Source organism: Sparus aurata, chromosome 2, assembly GCF_900880675.1.
Source record: "Sparus aurata chromosome 2, fSpaAur1.1, whole genome shotgun sequence".
NCBI classification, from domain to species: Eukaryota; Metazoa; Chordata; class Actinopteri; order Spariformes; family Sparidae; genus Sparus; species Sparus aurata.
Window position 1 is genome coordinate 29726130 of NC_044188.1, and position 18372 is coordinate 29744501.

The following is an 18372-nucleotide window of genomic DNA, read 5'->3' on the forward strand; positions in this document are numbered from 1 at the left end:
CAATACTATGGTTGTATGTTAAACTGGGCCCGCAATTACGTGTAAGCATAGGCATACAGTGCCATGTCTTAACAAATCAGCAGAATTTGCAGCATGTCAGGCCTACAATATGTTGTTTTGAAACTTTACTTACTATTATCAGTGTTTGTGTAGATAAAATGTTGGAGGTTTTTTCCGTTGTTGTTTTTCTTTTGGCCTTATCCATGGCTTGATTAGATAACAGGGTAACAGGAAATGTGATGATGGAGAGAGGAGAGATCACAAGTGGTTTCAGGGCCACAGGTCACACTGCAGTAAGGACACCACAGCCTCCGCACATAGGGTGCTCGCTCTACTAACTGAGCTACCGAGGCAGGCCACTCTTCTCTCTTGTTTTTTGCAAATCTATCCCAGCTTCTACTATTTTGATTCATAATGATATGTCTTTTCAGACACATTTAAACTTTTGAAAATGAGAAATCATATCTTAATCCTAAATGTTATCAAACATCACTATTGTTGTTATTCTTAGTTGTAGTTATAGTCCTAGGCTGCATGTCTCTGTCTGTTTTAGTAATACGTAATATTATTGTTTATGCATATGTGACGTATGATGTGTTTTATGCCTCAAAAGTCTACCCAGAGACAAGGATTGCGAATTACCCATAGCTAGAAGTCCCATATGCATTGCATTGCTTGCATTATAGTTTAGATGTAACAACGCCTACATGTATTGTCCCTGTCAAATAAACTGAAAATACATAAATAAGCAATAAATTGGTCACACAAAGTGGACAGAAGTTATTAGGACACACCAGCTGGGGACCATGAGAGTCTGTTCAAATTGTAATCTCTAGAACTATGATTCTAGCATGCCAAAAGAATAAAATGACATACAGAAATACCAACTATATAATATAATAGCAATCAAAGTACGTAAACTCGTCCAATTTCCTTAAATCCATCATCTGCTCCATAAGCACAGCTTGGACCTTTGGCCAATTTCTTTTCTTGATGTGGGATATGAAGAGTTGCTTTTTCTCATAGAATCAGGGCATGAGCTCGATAAAACACGCATGATTAACAAAGCCACATGATTGCCCGGTCACTGGCCCCGCTGAGCAAAGAGTATGAAATGTCATGAAATGTGCGAAAAAAACAAATACCAAAGAGTTGCATCTCTATGTTCATATAAATCTCCTGCACATCTGACCACACAGAGCGTATGAGCCCTGCTTAAAACACACACACACACACACACACACAGACAAAGATAGTACCATTGTTTGGCTTCGTGCAGAGTGAGTCAGGGGTTGTGGCAGAGGTGTTTGCCCATATCATTGTCCAGCAGAGCAGATGGCGAGGTTTGTTTCCTCTCAAGGCCACTAATGGAGCACAGAAACTCTTTTGTACTCTTTCATACTCTGCGGGACTCTGACACTCACTCAAACACAAACACACACACCGTCACACACATATACTGTCAAAAGGCAGGCACACATGAAGATATAACACAGTTGAAGAGGCTGCAACAAACTGACAATTGTATCGATGCAAAAAACAGGAGGAGGAAAACCTGGATTCTTGTTAAAATGGAGCAGCGGTGAGAAGTTTTACTCGGAGAGGTGAAAAGGTGACAGACAAGAGAATAGAAGAGCTGCTCCGCTTCATCCGTCTGTGTTTCAGGATGACAGGGCGCATGATTAAAAATGAATGCATCACCCCTCCTTCTACTGTCCTGCTTTCCTTCTTTTGACTTCCTTCATTTTTCGTCTCCTGTCGTCTCTCGTCTTCCTCACACCTTCCCTTTCATACTTTCTCCCACCCCGTGTTCTCTTTGTTGCGACGGTCCTCCACCAGTTTTTTAACCTCCCTTCCTGTTAAAATCCCAGGTCTTCATCCGTCCTCCTCCTTTCCTGTCGCTACTCATCATTCTCCTCGTAAGGATCATTTCTTTTCTCCCCCTCTCTTCTTCATTCACAGTGATTTGAGGTTAGCTATTGACAACTCCAGCTATCAATCTAAATCCCTCCGTCCATTTCTCAGTCCCCTCATCTGTGAGAATAAACACTCTCCATCGTTATAGGCATCTATTGACCAAGTCCTTCTTTCCATTGTTCTGTCTCTCCACCCATCCAATGTTCGCACATTGATGGCTTTCCGTTCAGACAAGTCGACTGACAAGAACAGTGACTCTTCATCTACTCATCCTCCATCCATCTTTCTTTTATTCCTTCTCCCTCCTTACTCTATTGTGTGTATGTGTGTGTGTGTGTGTGTATGTGTGCGGTCCCCACACACTGTAGTGACTGCAGCCAATCCCATTAGCCAGATGAGCAGGCCTCAATGAAGGGGAAAGCATAATGACAAAACCAGCGTCTCTCTCAAACACTCCCCCCTCTGCCACCACTCTCTTTTCTCCCTCTATCCCTCAATCGTGTGCGATTTGGCTGTGTGTGATTTTGTGTGAGTGTTTGGGCTGCGCAGTTTGAAGGCTAGCAGGAGAGTCCGTCATTTCATGCCTGTTTATTCAGGTGTGTTTCAGCGTAAAATGTGTGTTCATGAGTAATCCGAAGAAGTGAAACATTCGCAGTTGGGGATTCTCTTTCCCGCCGGAGCCACTGCTTTTCAGTATGTACACTCAGGTAGTTGTAAAGAATTTTCACGTGAAGCCAGTCGCCAAATGGCGGATTTCATGGCGCTGTAGCTTGCAGCAGTGGAGGTTTGATTCCCAGCGGGATTTTCTGAGCTGAAAATATATGCAGTCATGCTACAGTAAAGTGCTTTGGATAAAAGTCTTCCCCAATAAATGTGATATTCTGTTTGTAGTTTGCAGTTTGAAAGCTTGTGCGTGTGGTTTGACTGTGTCATTGTCCCATTATTCCACCTTCAATTTATCATTTGACAGACATAATTGTTAAACTCCAGTTTCTAGGTTATTGCAAGTTTGTAGAAAGGGGAGTCCCTCCCTCCTGCATTACCTGCAGGGTCATTACCTGTGGTAATGTGTTGATGAAGTGCACAGGGACAGTGTCTTTTCATCTCCGTAACTAGCGCCATTAAAATCCATTCAGCTAATGATCCTTCACTCAGTCCTTCGGTGATTAAGACCCACTGCTTGATCTGTACAGCACTCTCTCCGTCAGTCCCTCTGCTTTCATTTAGCACCGCTGCGATTCCATCATGGCACTAAGCACACACTGGCATATACAGTGTATCTGATCATGTAGGGGAGAGCGGGGGGAATTTGAGACTGTAGGGGAATTTCACGCGAAGAAACAGACAACCCAGTCATTTGTTCCATGTTTTTTAGAGTCTATGTTAGTCACTATGTGATGCAAAGTTTGGGTCCCATGTCAAAACAGCCTTTTCAGCCAAGAAATGCTTCTTTAACATGTATTCTGGCAATTGACAATCTTCATACACAGATTACCACAACAAGTACATCCCAACAAGGGAGCCCTAACCCTGTTGAGCACATAGTCTGATCATATATCTAACATAGCAGCACAACACAGCTCATATTCACATCATCAGAAACAAGCAGGTGAGATATCCTCATTCATCCCGAGTGGAATGAGAGTATCTACAGATTGTATCCAATACACTTCCCTTTAGAGAAAGATTCTGTCCAAATCACCACCTCATGTTCACTGCAGTATATTGACATTTATTCCATGGTTGATGGACAACAAAATCCCCAGACTAAAGGTATATTTCGGCCAATTAGGGTTATGTTCAAACTTGTGTTTGATATGTTGATACTAAACATTTATTTATCTTACAAATGTCTGATGGTTTAGACAAAAACTAACCAATTCAAACCCATTCATTTTGAGTTAGAAGAGGATGTTTTGGCTTACCTGGTTCTGTCGCCATCAACTGGAAATCGTCTAGATGTCTGGTATATAAAATATTCAGTTATTTTGCCACTAACATGGCTGGAACAACATCTACTGGCTTCATGCTTACAAATTTTGAAACGACCGCTCAAACTGTGGTCTCTCACTTGGCAGCCGGCTCAGAAGTATCTCTTTTTGTTGCCACTACTACAGCAGAAAAGGATGTGTCATTAAAAATACTCTGGTTTTGCTCTTATATGTTGACATTCTCTCTCTAACAGTGGTCTCTCCTTATAAGTGTCCAGTAGTTTCACGCTTACAGATGTTGAAACGCAGTCTAGAACTTTATTAAACTTTATTCCTGGCTTACATGTCAACATTGTCACTGTGCAGATGTTAGCATGGCAACATTAAGCCCAAAGTACTGATGCATTTAAATACAACCATTATGGAACCAGCTTCACGTCTGTAGACTGTTAGTCTTGTTAAAAACACACAGCTCATTGTGGGTTGTTTTTTTTATCTGGACTTCTGGTTGTGCATCCAATGTATAGCTACAGTGGCCGAGTGCGTTTTCTCTAAAGCCTGGTTGAAGACTACACCACAGAGACGTGCACATAGACATGACACATCAGGGGGTTACCACGCAGGGACTACAGGACTGTGATTTATGTGTTTTCTTCTATAAGTCTGATGTGACAAAGAAGACTGGTGACAACAAAGACAACATTAAAGAAGTTGAAGGCTCCGTAAACATCTCTTTAGAACACACGTCAACGAAGCCATCTCCACGCTCTCTGTCACAGTGGATGTATGAACGCTGATTACACAGAAGGTCCAGGGGTTAAATGTGTCTGGAGCTCAGCTCTGGCTCTGTAATGACTTTATGGTGCATTTAGCTGCATTTAACTGGAAACACCGTTACTGTGTGAAATTTAATTAAGAAAGTACACATCTGCCTCATATTGCCACGGTGCCATTAGCGGTGGAAATCTGAAAACTGTAAATCAGGTTCTCCTGTTAACCCCTTGCATCAAGTGTGATTTCAGCTTTACTCTGAGAGATTACTGTCATTACTTTCCCCTCAAAGATGCCTTCAGTAAAATGGCTCTCTCTCCCACACAGTGGAGAAAGGATGCAGTCTTACCATTATCATATAGATGACTTTCATACATGTAGCTTAACTCCTGTGCACAAACTCCAGCACACATTTGCATGTTTGAGGCCACACAAGTGTGAAGATTCAAACAATCGAGTGGGAAAGAAATGAAACAAACCAGCTAATGAAGCGGAGCAGCCACACCTGAAACACATGTTGATTAGCTGATGGTATGGATGATCAAGGACACCACCTGAGTCTCTCATTCATTTATCTACCCCCCTCCTTCCCCCAGCTCCTGCCTTCGTCTCCCCTTTCCCGTCAATTAAATTCACTTCACAAGTGCTTTGTTGGCAGGACCTCAGGGTGCTGTTACCAAGGCGCTTTTGATTTAATATCTGTCATGCATAGGGAAAAATTAGGAAAAAAAAAAAAAAAAAAAAAGAGCAGGGGAAAACAACAACAACAACATGCCTTTAGGTTCACATGGAGCCTCGCAGTAGGAGAGCAGGGCATTTGTCCCTGCAGGGCAGATTAGATGTGTGCGCCCAGTGGGGGCACGAGGACACACCAGCACTCCATCGTCTGGGGGAGAAGACACAGCTTGAATACATAAATGAATGATCCATTTTCTCTCCCCCCCCGCTAGCCATTTTCCTCACCCCTCTGCTGCCTCTCCGCTGTGACTCACTCTGGATTGGAGGGAGCTGTTCTTTAACTGTTGGGCCCTCTTGACTCCTTGCCACTCGCTCTCAATCTCTGTCTCCCTCTTGTTTTCGCTCTAACTTTTCTGACTTGTAAGTGGCTCAGAGGGCAGATGGAAAAACAGAACTTTGAGCCAGATGGAACAAGATTACAGTCAGACGCAGTCGTCATCGCTTTACACAAAGGACAAAGGAGAGGGAGTGCACCACTGTCTTGCATTAGAGTGATACAATGTAGATAATTTGAATTCATAAGAAATAAAACACAACCACGTTCAGTTTGATAAGCTCAGGTATCTTGCTGCCACAGCCTTATGTGGTTCTGTATAACCGGCAGCTTTCGCCAGTTAGCTACAGTTAAAAAACAGTTAAATATAATCATCTTTTATTAATCATTGGATAAAGATTTTCTGTAGGGAACTGCTAAATGATCATTGGAGGAGCCATTAGTGTCTTTGATCCGAAAACATCTGTGTCTAATGTGGGTTATGCAGAGCTATTACAGCATGTTTAAAGATGAATTAAGGGTCGTCAACACCAAGAACAATAACTGTAACTAGAAATAGGTTATTTTTTCAATCTCAAATGGATGGAGGAGTCTACATCAGAGCTTTACAACAAGTGGACAACAGTTTACATTTCTGATAATGTTGCTGACCCATCCCTTTTGTTTCCTCCATCCTAGGGTTCTCCATAACTACATGCTGTGGCGCATCGTGGCAGCGTTAAGTGAGCACCTGGCCACCGCCTTCCGCAGCACCATCCATGAGTTCTCTCGAGAGATTGATGGAACGGAGCAGCAGCTAGAGCTTGGCAGGCTCTGCCTCACTCAGGCCAACAAACACTTTGGCATGGCCCTGGGAGCCCTGTTCGTCCAGCAACACTTCTCCTCACAGAGCAAAGCCAAGGTATGGGACGGAATGGATGGATGGATGTGATGGATTGGCTTTATTTTGTCCTGCTTTTCAGAGGGATAAATATTCATTTATTCTAGATATTAGGCCAATTCCACCCAGCAATCATCTGCTGATGGTCTCGTTTGCTCATGTAGGTCATATAGAGGCATCAGAATGAAATTGAGACTGTTTCATAACCAGTTAAAAACTCCTTGTGCAGTTAACTAACAGCTGATTTAGTCTTTTCCCTATTTCTTACCGTCCTTTGCCGCTTTCATTTATTGTCTTGAATATATTTATTGTCCTTTACTCCATTTACCACTCATACTCTTTGTATCTGTTCTTAATTCCTCTGATGTGATGACTTCTAATTGTCCTTCATTGTTTTTATTCTTTAATTTATTTCCATTTTCTCATTTTTTAAAATAATATTTTAATTGTTATTTATCTATTTTTTCTTCACTCTCGCTTCATTTTCTGTGATTTTGCCTGTTTCATCAATTTGTTTCCTTTTACTTGTCATGACTCATATTGACTTGTTGTGTTTTCACATTTTCTGTTCTGCTCTCTTGTTTGAACTCACCTTAGACTCGACTTCTTTGTGTTTGGCTTGACTGGTGACTGTTTATTTTCTAATATTGTCTTCCCTGAGATTCCTGTTTTTGCTTGATTGCCAAAGCACTTTGTAAACTGTTTTTAGAGGTGCTGTATAAATGAAACAAATTATTATTTACTATTGTCCCACATTGCGGTACACAAAGGAAATAGAGGTGCAACTTGCAACTGCAAGAAATGAAACGAACAGCTACAAAAATGATAGGGAAAAAAAGTAATGATGTGTTTAATGTTTAATGATCATTCCAAAGTTCTTTCTTTAAGGAAACATATTTCGTTCATTATTTGGCTAATCATTTTATTTTGGGTTACTAAAGAAGAAAGGAGAGAAGAGCTTCTGTTGGTGTAGACTGTGGTCTTTTTAACTTCTAAGATCTTTTACATTACAAGAACATGTTTTAAACACTGAAAACAAAGAAGTATCATACGTCTCCTTTCAAAAACAATACATACTATGAAATTACATAAAGAATACATTCTGTTTGCATTTTCTATATATAGAGACACACCATCTTTCTCATTCTCTGTCTTCTCACCAGGCATTGTTCGTATACTTGCATGGATGCAGTATTTGGCACAGTCAGTGACAGAACTGATGAGTGGGAGAAGACTTTTGAAAAATCCAAACTTTGCTTGAGCCCATAACTTTAGAGAACAGTCCAAATCTGACGTCAGCCTTGGATTTATTTTTGTTATGATATACTTGTACTTGTTTCTGAAAACATTTAACAGTATTTTAGAATCATCTATGATATTTCTCACCTTCATTTTCAGAATTGCTTTCCTCTTCCACCACTTTCATTACTGGGTTGAACACTTGTTTTTTCTCCTCTCCTCCTGTTCAAGTCCATTATTTTCTTTGGCTCTATTGGGCCGGTGCGCAGAGGTCCATCTGTGTTTCTTGACATGCCGAGATGCTTTTGAGGGATTCCTGTACTGGGTTTTGAAAATACCATCCATGCCAATTAGAACCGTCTCCAGGCTCTACCTTTCACGCGGTGCCTTTTCTGTATCCGTTAGTTCTCGCCTATAGGTCGGTCACTACTAATCCCCCACCTCTGCCCTTTGGTCCCCTTCGCTTTCACCATAATCCTCCCCTATACGTATTCTTATCTCAGTCTCATGTCCATTCTAGGACATGGGGATATGGTTCCCAATGGGATTTCTAACCTCTGTAACCCCGTGCTCTTTCTTTAAGCCCTTTATCATCTTCCTTTCATCTTCTTCTTATACTCTCACGGTCCAACCCCATTCGCTTTATCTTACATTGAGCTGCCTTTCTTCTTCTCTTGCAAACTTTTAAATCTCTGTCAAAGTTCAAGACTATAAAGCACAAAGCAAGCCGGACGCAACTGGATAAGTTCTGGCGTTAATTACTTTCTATGTACAGTACCTTAATTGAAATTTAGGTTCCCGAGCTCCTAATGTTCCATTTAAGATTCTAATAAGATACTTGGTGTAAATTTCAATGACGCTTCAAGCTAGTGGAGCCTTTCTGATTAATAAAGGAATAGAGAAGAGGGATTCTGAGGATCAGGCTTAGAGTGTTTGCCACATGAACTGGGTGATAATCCCACAAGCACCTCGGCATTATTCAAGCCCTCTATTTGCACACTATTTGTCCTCCTTATGTGCTGCAGAGGATCTGATGTGGGCAGGATAGAGAGCCTCCTGTTGAGTCATTGCATTTTTCGGTATTTTCCATGTTCACACTGATTACTTCACATTGCTTGTAGACATCAGTCTGTACCATGTTGGCATGTCCACGCAGTTCGGAGACCTCATTATCAACATGAGAGCTACCAGCCTCAATGCCAGTAGCAATATGTGAAGCCTTGACTGACTCACGGATGCTGCTTACCTCAGCATGAACAGGAATTAATGAGTCTCAGGAGCTGAAGCTGAGAGACAGGAGACAGAGTGGGAGAGACGAGCTTTCTTGTTATCCTGAATCACCAGCGTAGATGGAGCTGAAGGACACAACATGTCCCAGTGTCTTCAGGTGGAGCGGGCCTGTTTACAGCAGTTTGAGAAAGCTTTGACGGTAAATGATCCTCAACCCTGTGGCCAGAAAGGACGAGCTTTGGACGATTCTGTAAATACGTCTAGTGTCGGTGTTTTTCAGTTTGCAGATGTGAATTACGGTTTAAGGTTGAGAAATGTTTCCCTCACATTCTGCTTTGCTACATGAAAGGCACACTACTGCACACTGCACAGACACAGAGCAAAATTGAATGGATCGGTATCAGCTAAGATAAATAATTTCTTCACTGAACTGCGTTTTGTCCACCAATGCCTCTTCAGCACTGCTCTTGTTTATTACAGACACGCTATTTAAGGAGAATATTCCAGTGTGTGGTATGTCAAAAATTATTTTGTCTCCGAGCTCTGATGCCGAGGTTGAATAAACATTTTGCTGAACTCAGACACTAACAAATCTCTTATCTCTCCTCCCTCTTTCTCAGAGCAACATACGAATCATTTAATTGGCAGTGACTCCCAGAACTAGATACTATCTCACGGTTCCCTAAACGAGGTGACTGTTACAGCAGCGTACCAGCAACAGACAAACCTTCACCTTCATTGTTTTGTCACAGTTTGGTTAGGTTTGGGAAAACATCATGTTGAATCTTTAAGTATCCAACTGAAAAAAAACCCACATCCTCCCTTCAGGCCTCCCGTCAGAGCCACTTTTCCAAAACACATGAACCCAAACTGCCTGCCCAATACCTTGGCACCCGACTTCCTCCTTTGCTGCTTAAGCATTTCTACAGCTGCTAGGTCATAGCTACACAATAAACGTTGCTTTCACAGTCAACCTATGAGGTTCTGATGAGGACAGGCTGCATTTCGAGCTGGTTCTGACTGTGGCTCTCACTGATGAAAATGACAAAGGTCATGTCAGCTGAAGAAAATAAACATACATTTTATGAGAAACTCACTGGAAGGCTAAAAAGAAAGTGCTGTCAGATTTGTTTGCTATCTGCAGCCGCAGTCTGTACCCAGTCATTTGGAAGTAATTTAACTCGTAACATCCACTGTACAAAGGTATGCATGTTTGTACTCCGCGGTGTGTGTGTGTGTGTGTGTGCCCATGCGTGTGAGTTTTTTACTTAATTGCTATTTATTGATCTTATCATTTTTATTCTACTTGAGCTCGGCTCAGGCAGTGCACCAGACTTACTTGTATATACCTGAACAATGCCAGTTATTCTGTTCTATTCTATTCTACTTCTCACTCTGTACTGATCCTGGTCCAATTCTCTCATGTGATTTACCTCCTTCCAGTAAAAATCTATAAATTCAGTCTTCAGGGCCAACAGTGCAGCTAGAGTTATCATAGCATTGAATATTTATTGCACATTTTTACTAACTTTTTCCCACATTGAAAAATGGCGACATTTACATTAGCTCAATTTTATGTTCCATTTTTTTAGAGTTCTGCAGGAGCTTGTCAGTCAGATAGAGTGGTCAGAACACTTGATAGAAACATTTGACACAGTAAAGAGTTAAAACATGCTGTTATTTCTGAGGCCTCGGTACAATCTGATGTACTGTTAATCGCTGTGTACCTATGCTATATTAAAGGCAGGGCAGCTCTGGGTGCCATGACAAAAACGTTCCTTTGAAGGGGTGCCATGGTGCATAAAAGTTGTCATGGTTTGGGTTTTGGGTTAGTCGTTCCCTTTTTCTTTTCCTTTTTTTTGTAGATTGTATCCTGCTGTGTCATGTTTTACTTTCCACATCCTGTCTGTGTCTGTGTGAGAACATCGTGGCATACTGAATGATGAGCAGCATAAAGAAAGTCTCCCTGATTGAACTTACGCTCAGCTTTCTACTGGTGTCGCTGTCATGCTTTTACTTTCGACCAGAAAAAAAGATGCTATCCGGGCATAGAAACATCAGAAAATGGCTGAAACACATAGTTGGAGATGCACTGGAGTAACACTGGAAAAAAGTTCTGACAGAGTGAGGGGGGTGAGAGTGTCAGCTGTGCTGGGTTACCGTAGTGGCAAAGAGGAGGGGGAGGTGTAGGTACCGGTTCATTATTCATGAAGAGGATTTGTTCAGATTGAAACAGGATGTTAAATTGCTTTTGAAGATTCAAAGGCAGAGATGATCTGCTTCATCAGGACTGCGTGGATGTACTTTGGTCATATTTGATTGACAATGACCAAATAACCCGACAACTGTCATCAGATTCAGATTCAAACGTTCAAACAGAGGAAACAAAAAGCAGAAGTCTCTCATGTGTAATACCCCAAATTGTCCATAATTGATGGTGAGAAAATGTGTTTTACAGAGCCTCTAAAACAGCTTCCCGCATGAATGTGATCTCCTTCCAGGTACAGGAGCTGGTAGAGGACATAAAGCACTCGCTGGACCTCCGGCTGCACGAGCTGGACTGGATGGATGAAGCTACCAAAGAGGCTGCCAGAGCAAAGGTTCACAACCTAACTCAGCTTGTGCATCACAGACACGACTCCCTGCCAGATCTGTTTAGTATTTGAAAAGAATTTAATTATTTCTTTGCAATTCCTTTCTTTCCGGGGGGTTTGATTGATTGCTTGGTTAGATAGAAGTGTGTGATAGAATACATCAAGGGCTTGACATTGAGAAGTAAGGATCGCCTAATCCGGATCACTCTCTCTCTGTGGTGCTGATTTAGGGTCTGCACTGCAAGATATCCCTTCTAATACTTTTACAATCTGAAGTTATAATCCTTTTAGAGGGCCATGCTGAATATAAAGAGCTTGCCTGTAATCCTATTACATTGGGTTAGCTTGATTAGTTGATGTGTATGTGTGAGACAGTGCTTGGCTTGATGGTTGTGTGTCCAAAAAGGAGTGTGTGTGTGTGTGTGTGTGTGTGTGTGTGTGTGTGTGTGTGTGTGTGTGTGTGTGTGTGTGGTGTGTGTGTGTGTGTGTGTGTGTGTGTGTGTGTGTGTGTGTGTGTGGATATTCCCTTGCTGCAAGTGGATGTAGTGTGATGTTATACCAGCTCCACTTCACTCTCTCCTCTTCCTCTCTCCCAGCTAAAGCACATGATGGTGATGACGGGATACCCAGACTTCCTGCTCAAACCCGAGCTCATAGATCAGGAATATGGGGTGAGTCATGAGTCGTTCTATTTCACTCGCCGCTGTCTCGTCACACTTACCGACACAGCACCTACCCATCATGGCAACAAACTCTACTCTACAGCATCCCATCCCATCCCTCTCTCTCTCTCTCTCTGTCTGTCTCAAAAAAGGATTTTCTATTAGACATCACCATGCATCCTTAGACCTGCCAACCTGTACACATTCTACTTAGCAGGTGCGCATTTTCGACATCAAATATTCTAGTGCTTATTGTCACTCTAAAGTACGCAAAAAGCCGATCACGCCTCGTGAATTTGAACAATTGTGCGGCAGTAATAACAAGAGGCAAGAGTAATATGCCAAGAAGCCTGTAGCCTGCCAAAAACCTGAAGAAAAGCTGGACCAGTCATAGCGCTGGATTCGTTCTCCTTGCTTGTGATGGCGGGGATGATTGACTGAATGTGTAATGCAAATTCAAGAGACTCACGAGGATGTGCCAATCGACAGCAGCACTCTCGACCATGATTTTATCCATCTTTTTCTCACTCCTCACTCCTGATTTTCTCCTCAACTCCTTTGTAACGATGAATGGACTGGGGTCTGTGTGAAAAGTTAAGTTAAAGTGGGTACGATGGGTACGGAAACTCATTATTCAGCGGGCCCCGGAGCTAAATTATAGCTTTATAATTTATAAACCAAGTTCATAAAAACCATGACATTACTCTCATATAGCTACTTCTCAACTTTTACTGGGCTGCTGTCTGTGATGCAGACCCCTGACACTCTCCCCGTCCTGTCTGTGTGTAGCAAAACCTTCATGACTAAAAAGCCAGTACTCTCCATACACCTGTTCAACAATTATAAACATGTGAACATGCAAAGAAGCAATATTTTTCTCTATGCCAGTTTAGCACATTGCTAAATACCAAGCCAAAACACAAGCTGTCTGTATGTAGTGCGTGAAGTATAGTTTGCCACATATCATAAAAACTTTGCGACGTCTCGTAAACTGCTGCTAGATGAAACAAAGAAGCCTGTCATCCCTCCACCAGCAGTAGGAGACCTGCAGGTAGTAAATCACCTGAGTGGAGGGAGGAGGACGGACTGATACTGACTGATGTTTTTGTTCCTCATTCACTCTGTATTGTCATGCCAGGAAAAGTATTTATTTTACTGACATTAAATCTGTTTCCACTGAGATGGTATCATGTTTATACAGTGACTTAGCTGTTTCAAACATTACCGTGGCTACTTTCGAAATAAAATAGTTTAATTTAAAATATGAATTAACCATTTACATGCAAAATAATTTTTGGTGGCGGCTCTGTGGTGTTTTCAGTTTTCAGTTGGCCTTACTACTACCAAGAATTAGGCATAAATTATGCAAATGTGTGACATGGTGACCTTACGTGATGTCAAGAAGTCACCGAATCGAACTCGGGGCTACTGACGAGGCAGTGTAATCTGTGGGAGAGAGAAACAGTGAGGGTGGTGCTCAAGGTAGGGTAGGTGAAGAGGAAAACAACACCACTCTGCTCCTCTCAATAAAATCCCTCCGACAACAAGCCCACTACTGGTGCATAACTGTAGTGACAAGTAAGAAAGTGCATTTATAATCCCGATTCCAAAAACTTCAACCGTAATGAATCGAAGACAATATGAAATTAAGAGGTTTAATTGTGCTGTATTGAGGGACCAAAATGGAACATAACATTCATATTTATGTTCGCATTAGTGTATGATCGCCTAAAACTCAGCATGGTTGTGTTTTCTTTCAGTTAGAATGAGCCTTTTATAGTTGCAGGAGAAGTGGCTCCTCCTCCACAGCAGTCCAACAAAAAAGCAAACACAGGCTCCAGAGAGGGACTTTTTTTTTCTTGCGCATTTTTAGAGATGAGGAGTATTTCACTGTTTGTGATCTGCAACCTCACCACTAGATGCCACTAAATCCTTCACACTGGACCTTTAATGTTCAAACTGATAAACGCTTATTGTTCATTATTTTCCCTCGAAGATGACTTGTTGTGCCGGAACGGCTCAGAAACTCAGAATCAACCCCAATATGACAGACACTGAAACTATCACCAAAGAAGTGAACCTGTCTGAACAGTCCAATTGAGTAACATGGGCCCTGAAAGGAAGTGGTCCACAAGTTACCTTCAAATTAAGAATTGCAATACTTCATTGGCTTGGATGAGTGAAATTCGTAACGAAAATGTGTGTCTCAAGCTGTTTACAGTGATATTACAGCTGAATTATATTTGATGTGGAGAGAAATTGGTAGCTTTTAATCACAACTTTACTGACAAGGAGTTGCTTTAGCTGTGTTACTGGTTCTTTGTCTTAAGTCAAAAGTTCGCAGACTCGAAGGTGGGAGGTGGTTGTGAAAGCTCTGCTGGAGACAAATGTCCTCCATCTGCTCCCACAATGTTAAGTAATGCTCCGCACAGATGTGCATTTTTGTCACAAACCAACGGAAGCAAATCTGGCCGTTAGAGACTAAACAGAAGCAAATAAGGAACATGATGTTTTTACTGTCAGTTTAAAGGATGGAGATCTTACAGAAGCACATTACAGTTAACTCTTTTGGCAAGTAAACAAAACCAGTTTTCAATCTGTGCAAAATAAACTACTGCAAGTGCATTTTAATGTTCAGCACTACCATCACAACAGGAGTGTAGCTCGCACCCATACTGAATCACAAATAAATCGTGTCTCAGGCTCCATTGATTACCACTATGTACAAAGTAACACCTAATTAGTAGCTGACTTAGTAGCTCTGTTCCACTGACCGCACTTCACACACATTTACGAACATTAAATTGAAGGGACAGTTGGACATTTTTGGAAAAACCACTTATTTGCTTGCTTTAAGAGTTCCATTAGATGTTTCCATGTTCCGTTACACTCTCATGTCTGTATGTTGAGTGTGGAGCTTTATCAATCGACTGGTTACATTAGTTCAGCACCAAGACTGGAGACATGAGAAAACAGACAAAATCCACCTCCCAGCGCTGCTAAAGATCAGTAATTATCTCTTTAGCTATATCTCATTTGTTTAGTCTGTACAAGAGCCAAGTGTAGCCATTTAAACGCCGGATGCAAAACAAGTCCTCCCCCAAGAATGTTATTGTACAAATCAGGAGAGTGGTCTGAAACTTCTCGTCAAAGTCCGCTGCAGAAGGTGAATAAGTGCATTCCCTAAAATGTCGATCTATTCCTTTTAAACACTGCCTACAGTAAAGCTGTTCACACCCATAATCTCCTCAAATCTGTGGTTTTACAGTTTGATGTGGACGAAAAGACCTATTTCAAGAACATCCTCAACAGCATCAAGTTCAATATCAAGCTGTCAGTCAAGAAGATCCACGAAGAAGTTGACAAGACGACGTGAGTGTCACATCTCCTCATATTATACAAGCCTCACCAGACTCAGTTCACTGGCACGCGGTGCAAAGCAATTAAAGAAGGTTAATATATTTGCGATCCAGTCTGAGCTCATGCAGCTGAGGCTCACATCAGAGCCTGCAGTTACACCACTGTGAGTGTGTGTCTCCCTAATATGTTTGACATGCCTAACATGTGTCCCCGTGAATCCCTTTTCAGTTTGACATATTTGTTAACGCGCTTCTAAATTAAAGCAACAGATACCAAATCGACATACACAGCTGGAGAAAATCCATTTGATTTACTTATCTATAGCAGCCAGGCAGCAGCAAAGTGCTGTGGGACACGGGCTTCCTTTTCCTGAAATACAGCCGTGTACGCCTGGATTGAGTGATTCTCTGCTATGACAACACATTGCAGTCACATTAGTATTCCGAGGTGCTCAAAACAACTGTATCATTAGCCCACACTCAATGCCCTGAGGAGTTAACTCACTTACTCCCCTTTTATCACCAAAAGTGAACCTCTCATCACTCACTGTTTTGTCACGAGGAAAAAAAATAAAGAACAAAGCACTTCTCCTCCTCCCTGTGTTTGTCTCTCCTTCATCTCTCTGCATCCTGTGCAGTGCCATCAGTCTCTCCCTCCCAGAACAAGGGCATCTCACATTTTCAGAGTTCGTCATTTGGAGGATTTTGTGCCCATCGATTGGTCGGGCTCTAAGTGGATTACCATAAAGGAACTGTCCGCAGTTTCATATGCAGAGAGGAACTCTGGCCGTGGGACCACACACACTGAATATTTCTCACCAGCGGGGTTTAGAGAGAGCGATAGGCAGAGGTGTTTGGGATTCTGTTCAGGATCGAGTGTGTTTCGAGTAGGCAGATTGGTGATTTAAGTGGGTGTATGGAGGGGGGGGAGATCCCATCTTGAAAACCCTGTTTGTTTGATACTGTTTTTCTCCTCAGGTGGCTTCTCCCCCCTCAGGCCCTTAATGCCTACTACCTCCCTAACAAGAACCAAATGGGTGAGTGCGTGACTATTCATTGTTCATACTGATATTTGTGTTCTCTCTGTCATGTGTCTCCACACATAAACACACACACACACACACACACACACACAGTCCCTTCCCCATTTGCCATTCTGCACCACGACACGGACCGTGCATTAGCTACATGCAATTACACCATGTTGCTGCCTATTTTTCAAGTCAAACGTGGCGTCAGCTTATAAAAAAAGCGTCCACCTCCTCATATCATATTCTTTCTCATCGCTCACTTTCTACTTCGATCTCCACCTCACATACTTAATACCCCCCTGGAGGAAAAACAAGCAGTAACACCTTTCCGAGTTTTAACAAATCTAGCCCTGTCACCACCGTTACCCTCCCTCCCTCCCTCCTTCATCTTCTCCAAGGATCGGTACGCTGTCTGTGTCTGCCTGCCAGCTGGATTAAATCTCTCGCAGAAAAATCAATGGTGTGCTCGCAAGCTGATGCTAGAGGACCGGAGGAGTCATACAAACAGTCATCAGAGCCCCCCGTGTCAATTTTTTTTAACCTACACACATTATTTCTATCACTTAACCCAGCCACTTCAGTTCTCAGCTGTGGCTTTACTTTCATTCTCTTCAGCTCATTGCCTTCTCTTGTTCCGTGTCGAGTATCAGGTTCCGTTTGAAGATGAAGAGACAAGGACAAAGGTTTAATTAAAAGTAGCTTCTGAACAATGATGATTTTTGTTCTCTTCCCTCTCAGCTTTATTAATACAGAGTTGGTTTTAACTCGATTTAATTGGCTCACAGTCGGTCAATGACTGATTTGACTGACACAGACAGTGTTCAACCCCCGACTTTACGACTTTACATTACGTAGAAATTAGCATTTTGTGCAATTTGTAAATGAAGAGAGAGAGTGCTAGTGAGAACAAAGCAGTGAATGAGAGAAATAAACACACCTTCACATCCAGATAACCCTCCAATTAAATTTTATAATGAATACAGTTGAAGTGCAGGCTACATCCTGGTTTTCCCTCTTTGCTCTGTGTGTTTGTGTATGTAGTTCTCCACACCCTCAGTCAAACAGACACACAGACCTGCAGCTGTTATGACAGCCTGAGAGCACAGGAGGCCATGTTAACTGGTCACTACATTTGTATATCTCACACCTTTTCCAGCTGTTATTTGCTCCACAGGCTGACGTGTAGAGATGTCCCGAACATTGCAAAATACTAAGAAAATAAGAAAATACAGGCAGATGACTCTGCAGTTATACCACCACACACTTCTAGTGGGTCATTAGGGATGATTTAAAGGGATTATTTTTGTATGAGTCTATTCATAGTTTTTTTGGGAAACTATTACATAATTTACCTTTGTAATATACCATGTATTTTATATCTTTTGGTGGAGACACATGATTATTTTGCCTTAAATGAAATATTTCTCAGTTGGAGGTTTTGAGGCACAGACAACATGCAGCAGACATCCTGTGATATATGCTAACATACCGCTAGGATCATTTAAAGCTCCGCCAGGTGACCTCAAAGAATTGCAGCACCAAAGGGTGTCAAGGGACAATTTATTGTTTATTTTGAAGCTTGAAAGAATTCTGAGAAAGAAGATGTTTAGTTCATGATTGCAGCTTCCTCTGGATGAAGAGAGAACTTGTTGCTTTAAAGGAAACTGATTTGTATTTGCTTAGAGCAGTATATTTTACATCAACATCAAGGCTAGTGCAGTGTTAAGACATCTGTGTTTTCCATTC

General features: G+C 41.9%; 1 protein-coding gene across 3 annotated transcripts in view; it reads left to right on the forward strand.

Annotated features, from left to right (window-relative positions):
- ecel1 (endothelin converting enzyme-like 1) overlaps window positions 1-18372 on the forward strand; it is a 49320-nt gene that overhangs the window by 18097 nt on the left and 12851 nt on the right. For all 3 annotated transcript variants that reach the window (XR_003982590.1, XM_030406625.1, XM_030406640.1), the window contains exons 7-11: window positions 6310-6532; window positions 11482-11580; window positions 12171-12245; window positions 15505-15608; window positions 16574-16632. Coding sequence is in view for 2 of the 3 variants with exons in the window: in XM_030406625.1 (XP_030262485.1) it covers window positions 6310-6532; window positions 11482-11580; window positions 12171-12245; window positions 15505-15608; window positions 16574-16632 (560 nt within the window). In the remaining variant the exon portion in view is untranslated. The remainder of the gene's footprint in view (window positions 1-6309; window positions 6533-11481; window positions 11581-12170; window positions 12246-15504; window positions 15609-16573; window positions 16633-18372) is intronic.